The following is a 14,854-nucleotide window of genomic DNA, read 5'->3' as shown; positions in this document are numbered from 1 at the left end:
AGAACAGAAATGAGGAAAAACTTCTTTAGCCAGAGAGTGGTGAATCTATGGAATTCATTGCCACAGAAGGCTGTGGAGGCCAGGTCATTGAGTGTATTTAAGACCGAGATAGATAGGTTCTTGATTGGTAAGGGGATCAAAGGTTACGGGGAGAAGGCGGGAGAATGGGTTTGAGAAACTTATCAGCCATGATTGAATGGTGGAGCAGACTCGATGGGCCGAATGGCCTAATTTCTGCTCCTATGTCTTATGTCTTTAGGCTAAAGTTACTCAGGTAATGATTCAGACTAAATGATCGAATTCAAAGTGCAAGCTTCTTAGTAACTGAAATAGTCTCCCCAACAAGTCTTCCAGTGGCTTTGATTGTCCATTTTCTGGCACATTGAGGCACTGCAGGCAAAGTGTACTGACCAGGGCTCCTGCCATTCAGGACGAAGGAGGCATATTTCCCTTAAGGTGCTCCCGGGGAATCGGATTGTTCGGATCACCTGTCACTCAAGAGTTACCAGATTCTAACTGAAAAAGATCAGTGTTTAATCAGAGGTCTCAGGAAACAAGAGGGAAAGTTCAAGAGAATTTAAATTTTATGGAGAAGATTTCAAAGTTGCAGAAACAGATGGGAGTAAAAAGGCAAGATATTTCTGAAGGAGAGAGATTATGCTGCAGGTCAGTTCAGTGAAACTTCACACAGTCACAAAATAAGCAATGTTACCTGCTGATTTAGATTGATTGGTTTGTTTACTTTGGGGCTAGCCTTCAAACTAGCCTTCTCCCACACTTTCTGCAGAATTCCAGGAATGCCTGAAGCCTCAACAAAAACAATTTTCATTTATGCGATGCCCTTAACACAGTAAAACATCCAAAGCTGTTTTACATGAAGATTGTCAAACAGATTTGACACAGAGGGCTGCATTTTCATGGAGTTGGGGAGACTCCGTGGAGGGTGAAAATGGCGGCCAGGGTCCAATTCTGGGATAAAAACAAAAAGCTAATGCGGATGCTGGAAATCCAAAACAAACAGAATTACCTGGAAAAACTCAGCAAGTCTGGCAGCATCGGCGGAGAAGAAATCAGTTAACGTTTCGAGCCTTCATGGCCCTTCGGCAGAACTGCAGCATAGTTTCAACAAGGGAGAAATATAAATTGGTTTAAACCAATTTATATTTCTCCCTTGTTGAAACTATGCTGCAGTTCTGCCGAAGGGCCATGAAGGCTCGAAACGTTAACTGATTTCTTCTCCGCCGATGCTGCCAGACTTGCTGAGTTTTTCCAGGTAATTCTGTTTGTTTCCAATTCTGGGATTCCTGACCTCATTCCCGAGTTTTCCAATTATCAGGAGTGCCTTTTAAGGGTGCGAGCTGGCTCGGCTTGCAGGTCTGCACCGTGCACTCCCGACCTGGCCGGCTCCATTGTGGGGACAGGCAAGCCCTCGTCTTCCGGAATTTTCACGGAGTCGGGCCAGCTTTTCAGAGTCGTGGTTCACGGCAGATCATAACTGTCATGAACCATAGTCTACATGAGGGAAACTTTTGAAAGGTAAGTTCAAAAGGTCCTTCTCATGCCGCCTATTCAAGATATGCCTTCCCAGCTACCTCTATGGCCCCTCATACCCCCCATGCCAAGGCATGAACCCCCATGGCTCCTCATGCCTAGGTATGTCCCCCACCTACCCTCTTTAACCCTTCATGCCCCCATGCCAAGTTATCCCACCCACATCTACCTCCTATGGCCCCTCATACCCCCCATTCCAAGGCTACTTCCATGCCCATTCACCCACTATATACTGTATAAAACCAATTAATCCTATTGTGACAGTAGGAAGTATAAAAAAAAGTTTAAAAACTGTCAGTCATTGATAAATTTCCACTTTCCTTAAAAAAAAACCTATTTTTACTACAGGCCAAAGAAGTGTCAACCATCCAGACCCTTTAAAGTATCCATTGTTGAAACCTCTATCTTGTGTAAATAAACATTGTGAAATTGACAGAAAAGATCAGAGAGCCAGAGCTGTCAATCAAGCAATGTTTGCTCTGGGGCTCAACTGTTTCAGTGCTCTAATGGATTTCTGGGGTTTCAGCCAAGCCTCATGCATTCTTGGCTGAGAGCCCAGGTTGCCTCCAAACTCTTTCCTGGGTTAGCTGGCCTAAGGGGAGGGGGTGGCATAGTGGTATTGTCACTGGACTGGCTTTCCAAAGACCCAGGATAATGCTCTGGGGACCCATGGTTCAAATCCCACCATGGCAGGTGGTGACATTTGAGTTCAATAAAAATCTGGAATTAAAAGACTAATGATGACCATGAAACCATTGCCGATTGTTGTAAAAACCCATCTGGTTCACTAATGTCCTTTAGGGAAGGAAATCTGCTGTCCTTACCTGATCTGGCCTACATATGACTCCAGACCCACAGCAATGTGGTTGACCCTTAAATGCCTCTGAACAAGGGCAATTAGGGATGGGCAATAAATGCTGGTCTAACCAGCAATGCCCATGTCCCCTGAACGAATTAGAAAAAACTGCATCCTGCCTCTACAATGAAAATCCTATCTTTTCTGGCGCACTCTCTATAATGGAGTAGGTCAGGAAGTAACTGCAAGCTTAATTAGCCAAAATGTCCCTGAAGCTCACACAGTAGAAGGTTAAGAAATGGTTTCCCTCTACGTAGATTAATTGGAAACATAGTAATTGACAAAAATGAATCAAAATGTAAATACAAAATGAATGAGTATACAAAAATATTCCTTTTTGCTTTGATACACTCCATTAAAGGAAAAAAATACTTCCGTGACTAGTCCTTAAATAACTTTCATTTTAACGTAAAAGTCATAAATAATAACTTTTATTTATAGGACAGATTGATAAATGATGACTAAAAGTAATTAAATTAGTTAAGAAGCAACTGCTACTTACCGTTAGAGCCTTCGTTCTCATAACTTCGTAACTAAAACAAACAGCTAAATCTAATCAACTGCTTGTCCATAAATATTCAGTGTCCCATTTAAGTCATGCCTTCCCAAATGAGAAACTGCAGCAATTGATTAGAGAAGCTGTATGAAATTCCAAAATTTACATGATACAACGTAAATTGCATCAATATTATTCTGATAGAAGCAAGCTGAATTAAAGAACCCAACATATTAAAGTCTGATCAACTCAATGACAGATTTGGCAATTCTCTCAGCAAAGCCTCTAACAGTATTATAATGAAACTATACTGGGAAGACTGAACAGCCACCTCTACTATTGCTTAGCCACTTGGATGTATTTTGTAGTTTTTTGATTGCCACAAGACTGACTAAAAATAAATGCCAAGTATTTAAATTATAACTCTGAATATTAAAAAGACACATCTATCATCCTATATTTCTTTCTTCTCAAAGTTAGCACAAATACACTTAGACAAATGCAAGGACTAGGAGAGTACAAAATTAAAACCTCACTCGTGAACACCAGGTATTTTGATTAATTTAAAGCCAAATTCTAGTTACAGTCTGTTATTTGTTCAGTAGCTAGACATAATTGCTAGGATTTAAGTATCCTAAGAAAACAATGCTGAGTTTAAAGTTACTTAGGCAAAATAGACGCATCATTCTCAAGGGAACAATATAGAAGATTCAGGATATTAAATTCTCTACAGCTCCCGTCATCTTTCCCTTTGGTAGCAAATAAAAATAATGTTTTCATTTAGAATTTGTTATCGAATACATAAGCTGTTTTAATAACAAGGTCACTGGATTATGTGCTGCAATGCCATATTATATTATGACAGAAAAACTGAACTGTGAAGAAGATAGTGATAGATTTCAAGAGGGCATAAGCTGGTTGAATGGGCAGACACGTGGCAGATGAAATTCAATGCAGAGAGGTGTGAAGTTACACATTTTGATAGAAAAAATGAGAAAAGGTAAAATAAAGGGTACAATTCTAAAGGAGGTGCAAGAGCAGAGAGATCTGGGGGTACGTGCATAAATCAGGGCACATGAGAGAGTAGCTAATAAGGTATATGGGATCCTGGGCTTTATAAATAGAGGCATAGAGTATAAAAAGCGAAGTTACAGTGATAAAAGCACAATACTGCAGATGCTGGAAATCTGAATTAAAAACAGAAAAGATGGAAGTACTCAGCAGGTCTGGCAGCGTCTGCGGAGAGAGAAACAGAGTTAACGTTTTGAGACTGTATGACCCTTGTTCAGAAGTTACAGTGAACTTATATAAAACATTGATTCGGCATCAATTGGAGTATTGTGTCTGATTTTGGGCACCACACTTTAGGAAGGCTGTGGAAGCACTGGAGACCGTACAGAGACGATTTATGAGAATGGTCCTGGGGATGAGAAACTTAGTTACATGGATGGATTGGTGAAGTTGGGATTGTTTTCCTTGGAGGAGAGATGGTTGAGAGGAGATTTAATAGGTGTATTTAAAATCATGAAGGGTCTGGACAGACTAGATGGAGAGAAACTATTCCCATTGGTGGGTGGGTTGAGAACCAAAGGGCACAAATTTAAGTAGTAGTAGGTCTTCTTCTTGGATTAGGACATGTTGGGGAGAATGAACAGAAGGCCATGTAGAGCAGGGCAAACTGTTAAAAGTGGGAGGCAGAAGATGGGGGGGATCCACAGCAGAAGGTCTTTCTGCCCTGGGTGGTCAGGGACAATTCTCCAATCTGAACCTCAACGAGGAACAATATGTGAAACATTTGCCCTTCACTAAGTACGCCATCACGGAAATCTGCCCACTGCTGCAGCCAGGGCTGCAACATTAGAAATGTGCAAGAACTCCATTGCCAGTGGCTATGGCTATGGTGATGAGCTTTCATGTGCTTAAATACTTACATGCTGGAGATATTAGCAACATCTTGCAATTGGCCACCAACTCGTGTATAGGAGGTCATTGGGCTCTCCAGTCAAAGAAAGTGAACTTCATTTCATTTCCTCTTGCCAGAAAGAAGCAGGTGGAGTGCACACAAGGGTTAGCTAGGATTGTAACCTTCACACCACAAAACTACTAAAAGCTATGTTGCCACGGGAAATGTGACAGTGCTGAAGTAACACTTCCACTGCCTGAACCAGTGTGGAGCAGCCCTACAGTACTTGGCAGAGAGGTTGTCAAGATTCATTGCACAATCTTGCTGTCATACAGGAATGGCCTTTGCCACCAGCAAGACGAAGAGCAGGTGAAGAACAAGAGGAGAAAAAGGAAGGGAGGAGGTATCCTAGAAAGCTCCTTTCTGCCCAGGCTGTCTGTGAAGAATTCACTCAGGTGTGATACCAGTAGCTGTAACCTCATTCCTCGCTCACCAACAGTTCCACATCTTGCCTACCCATTGTCACTATCACAGTGTCCACTTGGCTACCATGCAAAAATAAAAGCCACCACAAAATAAAATTTTAAACAAAATTTCTAAATGAAATAATGATATATTATACATAGGAGTCAGCCTTATGCATTCCCTTATTTCCTGTACTTCAGTGTGTTCTGTCTGTCCAAGTGCTCCTACGCAGTGCTACCCAAGTGCTGTAGTATGACTGCTGAAAGGCCATTGATTGACATAAGAAATTGGGTTAGAAGTGGATCGTTTGGGCTCTCAAACCTGCTCCACCATTCAGTACATTCATAGCTGATCTTAAGTGAAGGAGGCTACAAATGGCGACACTGAGCAACTAGAAGGCTTAACTGCGACTGCACTATCTTGACGTAGGCTGTAGCAGCCTTGGCTGGCTCTCAGGAGCATCCAGGGCATTGCTAAAATTGCAATGGTGGAAGGACAAATGCGGTCTTCCAGATAGAGTACAGCGATTTGTGGTCCTTGGAGCTACTGCCACTGCCTGGGGTTACACCTCAGCAATCCTAGTAATCTGTTGGACTAGTGTGACACCTGAGACGCCAATTTGAACAAGGCTATCCACAACCATAATGGCAGCAATCTGAGCATGCATGATAGCATGCTGACCTTGCCTGACAGCATTCTGAGCTTTCATTGCAGCACTCAGACATCTGGAGGAAACTGTCTGGTTTGCCATGGAAGTTAAGGTACTGGACAACAGCAGCTGCAATGTAGTTGTGTCCACAATTTTGCTGATGAAGTTGGCCACCATTTCCATGCTGGAAAGGATGAGCTCCAACCTTTGTGCAAAGCCTATGCCTCCTCCATGTTCCTTAACTTTGAACGCAGGTTTTCTGGCAGGCTTCCCAATGTACCAAGCATTGTTTTGATGAAAGGTCATGACCTGAAGCCTTAACTCTGTTTCTCTCTCCACATTAGCTGACCTGCTGAGTACTTCCAACGTTTTCTGTTTCTATTTCAGATTTCCAGTATCTGCAGTATTTTGCTTTTGCACCAGGGATTTTGTTGTGTACATCAATCAAGTGTTCTTCTGTAGGCTGCCCCATCAAAGTGCTCATCTGAATCTTCCACAGCACAACTTATATGCAACCTTGCCCTCCAGCAAGCTGGCACCTGCATTTTCCTTGCCACCTGGTACTCCAAACGTGGTGAAAATACAGTGGGTACAGATAGCTGTGGAGGTCAATGCCAGTAGTCTAGCCGGAACACCTGGATTCAATGTCACAACAAGTAGCCAAGGCTAGTAAATGCATCTTAAAATGCCACATCCTACCAGCAGCACCAGTGGCCTCAGCCACTGCTCAAATCACTACAACTCCCATCAGACACACATCACCGATCTCTATCATTCAACACTCATACCTAACATGCCATATGTCCACCTCACCCTCACATGCTTAACACTGTTGCTGGTCTCACACACAAATCTCAGTTTTCACACACTCCAACTATTCAATCATGACAGCCACATCACCTAAACACATTGCATGACACTGATTGACCCACCTACCTCCCTCTTGCAGGGCAAATGAACAGAGCAGAAGCAAACCAGAGTTGTACCAACATGCTCTAACCCCCATGGAGGAGATGGTGCTGACCTTTATCAGAATTACCATTGTTGAGGCTGTGGCCAATGTGGGGCCGAAACCTTTGAAGTTGACCATATCCTTGTACCTGATCCTCCTCCTCACATCCCATTTCCTCCTCACCCCAGGATCTCTTTGGTCTTACAACCTGCAGAGTATTTACTTCTTACCTCCCCCCCACCACATTGTCCCACCTCTCCCCTCACCACAACCTTATCGTTGTGCCTTGTAGTGGAGGAATAACAAGAACAGATTATGAAGACATAATACTGTCAACTATGTCACACGCGCAGCTACCAACTTAGGTATTGACACTGCGCATATCTTAGAGGACAGATGAGTGGTGGGATCTGCATGTTATGTGACATTAGGTATGATTATTCTGCGACCCTCTATGAATATAGGACTCCCTGCACCTGCTCCAGGCACAATGTGCTTCCTCTTTAAAATGTACAAGCCAGTGAATGTCGATTTTGGGCCCGTAGATGATGCGTGCAGTCAATCAACTGTGCATTTAGCGCTGACTGCATGCAGAAATCATGTAAATGAGCAGGCAACGCAAAAATAGCATCCTGCCCATCTTAAATCCAACGGGTGTAGGTTAATCATATATAGCAATCCTGTGCCTGTTTTGGGGTGCTATCCAATTTAACTCTCATGATTTTCCTTGTTCACTCTTTACAGTGATCACAGTAATATTTTTGTATGAAATATGTTCATCAAGGTGAAGCATGTCTGGGTAGAGGATGTGACAAGTCAGTTTAGAAAATTTGCTACAAATAATGAACAGAAGAAAGCTTATCCTATAGTTGAGTATGCTGCCCAAGATGGCAAAACTGTCAATATTTCTAGCTTAAATGTGAAGTGCTTCACTTTAATGAACACTAAACAAAATCCAGTCTAAAATAAAAATTAAGAAAAGGCTTATAACTGTATTTAGGCAAATCAAACGCTTCTCGGCCTTTTGGCTAAGATCAAGTGTTGCAGGGGCGACACCATGGTCCTGCCAAGGCAAGGTCGGGATGGAAGGGCGATAACCAATCGCATTTCAAATCCATACCGTGGGTTACCTATCACTGTCCGAGTCACGGTGAACCACAGCGAAGGAGGATCACCTATGGATCGGGGCTTCTTCACCAGGAGGATCCTGTTGAAGGCGTGCGGCTTCCAAGCTCCGGAGATCTTCACCCTGCATGACTCCCGCAAAGGTGGTTATTTTGACGTGACGTTCAAGCGGGTGGCAGACTGCGTCCGGCTCCTGAGGGTGTTCGAGGAGAAGAGAGACCTGCCAGAGATGAAGATCCTGACGGCGGAGCCGCACTTTTCTCTGCCGTTGCAACGGGAACGTGTGGTGATGGTGCATGTGTACAACCCCTTCGTCCCTGTCGCTGACGTGGTCACCTTCCTCACCAGGTACTTCGATAAGGTGGGGAGCGGCACCGAGATTCGAGACGACTTGGGGATCTGGACAGGCAAACGCCTGTTTAAGGTCACGCTAAAGACCGATGGTAAGGGAGCCATTTTCCACCCTCCTTCCAGTTTCGCTATCGGGGGAAACCGTGGCTACCTGGTCTACGCTGGGCAACCCAAGCATTGTCGCTCATGCGGCAAGGCTGGTCATGTGGCGGCCAACTGCAGCGCCTCCCTCTGCAAGATCTGCAAACAGGAAGGGCACCAGACAAAAGACTGCAAACAGGCCAAGTGCTGCAACCTGTGTGGCGAGGCAAGTCACCTCTACAGGACCTGCCCCAAACGCTGCCGTACTTACGCACAGGCAGCCAAAGCCGACCAGGGGGAAGCAGAAGAAATGTTCCGTGTCACTCCAACCACCAAGGCCCCCAGGGAGCTCAACGGGACAAAGGAGGACACAGAGAGAGACAAGGTGGAGAAAGAGATTGAGGCAACAGAGAGCCAATCAACAGCACTACCCCCTGAACCTCCCAGTCCTCAGGACAGCGAATCAATGGAGGAGGAGGCAGCAGTGGAAAAGCAGCAGGGGGAGTGGCGGACGGTGAAGAACAAGAAAAGTAAGAGGGAGCGAAGAAGAAGCAAAGGCGTTTCCCAGAGAAGCGGCAAGAGGCGTCTCCCATCCGACACGGATGACAAGGGCAGCAGCTCTTCGGATGATGAAGTGCCAGAGCGGCACCGACAGAAGAGGCGGCAAAGCTCCAGGGCGTTGGAGGACGAGACACCCGAGCTCCAGAAAATTGGAGACAACAAGGAGACCAGCGCACCCCAACTTTGCCTGCAACCTGAGGAGGCCAGTGCACCACAGCCCCTGGAATCTGGGAGCAGTGAGGCAATCATCGCACCCCAGCTCCAGGAAGCCGGGAACAGCAACACCCCAGAGGGGGTGAGTTCTGGAGAAGCTTCTCCAGCAAAGGTCATCTCAAAACCCGCTCTCTACGTGAACCTCCAGATGCCACTGGAGCAGAACACGGCCAAGGAGATCTACCTCAGCCCATCCAAAGTGAAGGAATTTGAGCTCACTACGGGTATGAAGGAGCAGACTAAAGGTCTGGGACTCTCAGAGACAGTGGGTTTGGTAGGAGAATAAATGCTTTAAAATGGGTTTAAAGATTGTATCCATAAATGTGCGTAGCATTAAATCTACTACGCGATGTGTTGCGACCTTGGACTACCTAGCCAAGGTCAAAGCTGACCTGTTGTTTCTGCAGGAGTGTGCGATACCGCACCTCAGCTCCTACAGGCAATGGTCACGATGGTGGTCCCACGGGCCATCGATCTGGTCGGGCGGAAACGACTCTCGTTCCTCCGGCCTGGGTATTCTGCTGCGGGGAGGCAACTTCACCGTCTCCGAGGTCAAGGAGGTGGTGGGCGGGCGACTCCTCGTAGCAGACGTAATGTACAAGAACGCTCCACTCCGGTTAATTAACGTGTATGGCCCGGCACAAGGGGCTGAGCGGCTGGAGGTTTTTCAGCAGCTCCCACTGCTGCTGGCGACCTCCAGGCCGGTCATTCTGGGCGGTGACTTCAACTGCATCATCGATGCGGCTGGACGATCCGGCAGGGCCGGCAGCAGATTGGACGCTACGTCCAGATCCCTGATGGAAACAGTTAAGGATGCCAAGCTGCACGATGTCTTCAGCAACCCTGCAGACGGAGCGCAGCGTAGATACACCTGGTCGCGGCCAGACGGGTCCATTCGTTCCAGGATAGACTTCCTGTTTGTGTCCCGTGCATTCACAGTCAGATCCACCGAGGTCAAGCCGGTGTTCTTCTCTGACCACTGCCTCCTACTGGCGGACTGCCACTCGGAGACGGACCTGAGGGTGGGCAGGGGGGCATGGAAGCTAAATGTGCAACTGCTGACCCCAGAGAACATTGAGGAGCTCAAGAGGGATTACAAAGGTTGGAGAACCGTGAAACCCCTCTTTGAGTCCCTGACACACTGGTGGGAAGCGATCAAGGGAAGCATCAAGAGGTTTTTCATCCTCAAAGGCACCCAGAAAGCTAGAAAGGAACAGAGGGAAATGTCCCGACTCCAGAAAAAGATGCAGAACCTGCTCCGGCTACGGTCGATGGGGGTCGATGTCAAGGAGGAGCTCCAAGAGGTGAAGGGCCAGCAAGCCTCGCACTTTGCCTCGGAGGCCTCCAAGATCATCTTCCGTTCCAGAGTCCGCTCCGTGGAGCAGGATGAGACGTGCTCACGTTTCTTCTTCCAAAAGGTACACAGAGAGCGCTCTGTGATCAGCAGCCTGAAGGAAGAAGACGGCTCAGTAAAGTCATCACGGTCCGACATTCTGAGGATCAGCAAATCTTTTTATGCCGGATTGTATGACGTGAAGCCCACGGACAGCACGGCCTCCCAGTCCTTCCTGTCCTCTATCACGGAGGTCTTAGACAACAGTACGCGGGAGAGCCTGGACAAACCGCTAACTCCTGATGAACTGACTAAGGCCCTCGAGTCCTTCGAGAAGAGTAAAACCCCCGGAAGCGACGGCTTGCCGGCGGAGTTGTATTCGGCTCTGTGGGACTTGATCGGCCCAGACCTGCTAGGGGTGTACGAGAGTATGCTCCTGGCCGGTAGTATGTCAGAATCCATGAGGAAAGGCATCATCACCCTCATCTACAAGCACAAGGGGGAAAGGGAGGAAATTAGAAATTGGCGACCCATTTCACTGTTGAATATGGACTATAAGATTCTGTCCAAGGTCATCGCCAACCGGGTCAAATCCGCTCTGGAATTGGTGATTCACCCTGACCAGACCTGCTCTGTGCCAGGCAGGAAGATCTCTGACAGCCTGGCGCTGCTCAGGGATACGATTGCCTATGTACAGGACAGGGGTGTGGATACCTGCCTCATCAGCTTGGATCAGGAGAAGGCCTTTGACAGAATATCGCACACCTACATGGGGGATGTGCTCTCCAAAATGGGCTTTGGGGAGGGAATTCGAAATTGGATCCAACTGCTCTACACTAACATCAGTAGCGCAGTCTCAATCAATGGGTGGGAAACAGATAGCTTTCCGATTAAATCTGGAGTCAGGCAGGGCTGTCCTCTCTCGCCTGTCCTTTTCGTGTGTTGCATAGAACCCTTTGCCGAGTCCATCAGGAAGGATCCGGGCATAAGAGGAGTGATGATCCCAGGCAGTGGAGGCACTCAGGTAAAAGCCTCCCTGTACATGGACGACGTCGCCGTCTTCTGCTCGGATCCGCTGTCGGTGCGCAGACTGATGCACATCTGCGACCAGTTCGAACTGGCCTCGGGAGCCAAGGTAAATCGTGGGAAGAGCGAGGCCATGTTCTTTGGGAACTGGGCTGACCGATCCTTTGTCCCCTTCACTGTCAGGGCTGACGGCCTGAAGGTGCTGGGGATATGGTTCGGAGGGACCGGGGCATGCGTTAGAAACTGGAAGGAGCGAGTGGCTATGGTGAAAAGGAAACTGGGCATGTGGGAGCGACGCTCCCTCTCCATTGCGGGTAAGAACCTGGTCATCAGGTGTGAGGTACTCTCGCTGTTGTACGTGGCGCAGGTCTGGCCCATTCCAGACTCCTGCGCGACGGCGATCACTCGAGCCATCTTCCGCTTTATCTGGAGGTCGAAAATGGATCGTGTCCGCAGGGACGCGATGTACAAGCCTCTAGATAAAGGGGGAAAAAACGTGCCCAACATCGCCCTCATACTGATGGTCACCTTTGTGTGCGGCTGCATCAAGCGGTGCGTAGACCCTCAGTACGCAAACACCAAGTGTCACTACGTGCTGAGGTTCTACCTGTCCCCGGTGTTGCGAAGGATGGGTCTGGCCACGCTGCCGCGGAACGCTCCAAGTAGTTGGACCGTGCCGTACCACCTGTCCCTCGTGGAAAAATTTATGCAGAAAAACACCTTTGACCACAAGTCCATCAGGCAGTGGTCAGCACGTAACGTCCTAGAGGCCCTGAGGGAAAAGGAGAGGGTGGACCCTGTGGGATGGTTCCCCGAGCAGACTGTCAAAGTCATTTGGCAGAATGCCTCATCGCCAGAACTTTCCAACAAGCACCAAGACGTAGCTTGGCTGGTGGTGAGAAAGGCCCTCCCCGTCAGATCCTTCCTACACGCCAGGAGGCTCACCCCCTCTGCACGTTGCCCTCGAGGTGGCTGTGGTGGGGAAGAGACCGTTGTTCACCTCCTTGTGGATTGTGCCTTTGCAAAGAAAGTCTGGAGAGAGATGCAGTGGTTGCTGTCGAGGTTCATCCCGAGCAGTTCTGTGACACAGGACTCTGTGCTCTACGGGCTGTTCCCAGGGACACACACCGAGACAAACATCAACTGCAGCTGGAGGATCATCAACTCGGTGAAAGACGCGCTTTGGTCTGCCCGAAACTTGTTGGTCTTCCAGCACAAAGAGTTGTCCCCGACCGATTGTTGCGGACTGGCACAATCCAAAGTCCAGGACTACGTGCTGAGGGACGCACTAAAGCTTGGGGCAGCTGCCGCAAAGGCGCAATGGGGAAGGGTCGCTGTCTAAGACCTTTCTAGCACAGCGCACCGAGAGACTGGGAACTGTTTAGAGCCCCTCGGGCTGTACAGATCAAAATGAAAGGCTGTAAATGATTGTAATATTGTTTGTACTGATGCACCTGGTGATACATTTTGTAAAAGTTTAACCTGGATTGTACCCTTGTAATGTTGTTTTTGAAATGGTTTTGAATGTGATTGAAGATTTTTTATGAATAAAGTATATTTTTACAAAAAAAAACCTGCATGTAGGACAAGTATACATTCAAAATAAAATCACACAAATCAAAATGCCATGATTCGGTTTTTGCCAGTTAAGATACATTACAGCAACTTGCCAAGGCTTCTTTGGCAGCACCTTGCAAACCTGTGACCTATGACCCAGAAGAACAAGGGCAGCAGATGCATAGGAACACCATAACCTGTAAGCGTCTCTTCAAGCCACACAGCGCCTGACTTGGAGATATACTGTCATTCCTTCACTGTCACTGAATCAAAATCCTCGAACTCCCTAACAGCACTGTGGGTATACCCACAGTTCAAGAAAGCAGCTCACCACCACCTTCTCAAGGACATTTAATGCTGGCCTTGACAGTAGCACCCACATCCCATGAACACATAATTTAAAAAATGTTAATCTCCTAACCGAGAGTTAGAAACATTGCACAGTAACACAAACTGTTGCAAAAGCAAAATAATGTGGATGCTGGGAATCTGAACCAAGAACAAAAAATGCTGGAAATATTCAACAGGTCAGGAAGCATCTGTGGAGAGAAACAAAGTTAATATTCAGGTCGATGAAAAGTCATCGACGTGAAATGTTAACTCTGTTTTATTCCACAGATGCTGCCTGACTTTTGAGTTTTTCCAACTCATTTTGTTCTTATAATATAAACCAACAGATTGAATGTAAGGTTTTTTTAAAAAAAAATTAAGGTGCAAATTTTTAACCTGGTTTAAAGTTAGTGCTGCTCTTCAGAATGACTAACTTTCACATAGTAGCATAGACATAGCCAATTACCAAATGAAGAACAGAAGTTCTATTCAATTATGCAAATTAATATTAATCCTGAAGTCATTACTCCCCATACCTGTGTGCTTGCTCTCTGGAAGCAAGAAGCTCCTGCAGCTGCTGAACTTTTTCTTTCTGCTGATTGAGGGAAATCTGCAGTAACTCTCCTTCTCTTTGGGCTGCTGAAGCTTTTAACTCTGCTTCTTGAATCCGTTTCATCTGCACACAGAAATTGGTAAACTCATTAAAGTGCTGCAATAAATCAAAGTCATAATGAGTGGAATGTTCCCATAGGTTTGCTAATATTTTCATTATCCCACCCAAAGGCCTGAATTTTCCCGTCGGCGATTTGGGGACGGGGCCCGCTCGCCGATGGGAAAATGACGCGGGATGACGTCGGAAGGAACCCCCGATGTCATCCCGGTCCCTTTAAATTTTTAGGAAGGCAGGCAGACAGCGAAATCGAGGCCATTGACAGAGTAATTAAGATAATTAAAGACCTGCCCATCCAACTTTAAGGCTGGCGGGCAGGTCAGGAGCCCCAGCGGGCTTCTGTTAATACATGAAACCTCATCCACTGGCGGGATGAGGTTTCATGTCCGTTTTTAAAAACTTTAATACATTTTATGTGATATTTATTAACATGTCCCATCTTGTGTGACATTGTCACATGAGGGGGACATGTTAATAATTTTTTAATTTTTCTATTTTTAAAGTTTTTTGGACTGTCAGTAATCTCCCTGAGACAGCACTTAGTCTCAGGAAGCAGTGCGCTCTTTCGCGCACTTTGACAGCTGGGGATTCCCTCCCTCCCCCCTGCACAGGAAACGCATAGCGCTTCCTGTCGGGCATGCCGCTGGGCGGGCCCTAACTGGCCTGCCCACTCAAAATGGCGGCGGGCCCCATTTCGGTGACGGGGGTCGGCTGTCCATCCGCCGCCGAGCCAGT

At 47.0% G+C, this 14,854-nt stretch overlaps 1 protein-coding gene and 1 long non-coding RNA gene across 8 annotated transcripts in view; one reads left to right on the top strand and one right to left on the bottom strand.

Annotated features, from left to right (window-relative positions):
- lrrcc1 (leucine rich repeat and coiled-coil centrosomal protein 1) overlaps window positions 1-14,854 on the bottom strand; it is a 226,077-nt gene that overhangs the window by 93,636 nt on the left and 117,587 nt on the right. For all 7 annotated transcript variants that reach the window (XM_078540669.1, XM_078540675.1, XM_078540673.1 and 4 more), the window contains one exon: window positions 13,986-14,125. In XM_078540669.1, the coding sequence (XP_078396795.1) occupies window positions 13,986-14,125 (140 nt within the window). The remainder of the gene's footprint in view (window positions 1-13,985; window positions 14,126-14,854) is intronic.
- Window positions 1-14,854, top strand: part of LOC144679837 (uncharacterized) — a 216,087-nt gene that overhangs the window by 175,319 nt on the left and 25,914 nt on the right. The gene's annotated exons all lie outside the window — the stretch shown is intronic.

This window comes from Cetorhinus maximus, chromosome 4 (genome assembly GCF_964194155.1).
Source record: "Cetorhinus maximus chromosome 4, sCetMax3.hap1.1, whole genome shotgun sequence".
Classification (NCBI taxonomy): domain Eukaryota; kingdom Metazoa; phylum Chordata; class Chondrichthyes; order Lamniformes; family Cetorhinidae; genus Cetorhinus; species Cetorhinus maximus.
The sequence above is the reverse complement of the archived record's forward strand: the minus strand, read 5'-3'. Positions and strand labels throughout refer to the sequence as shown.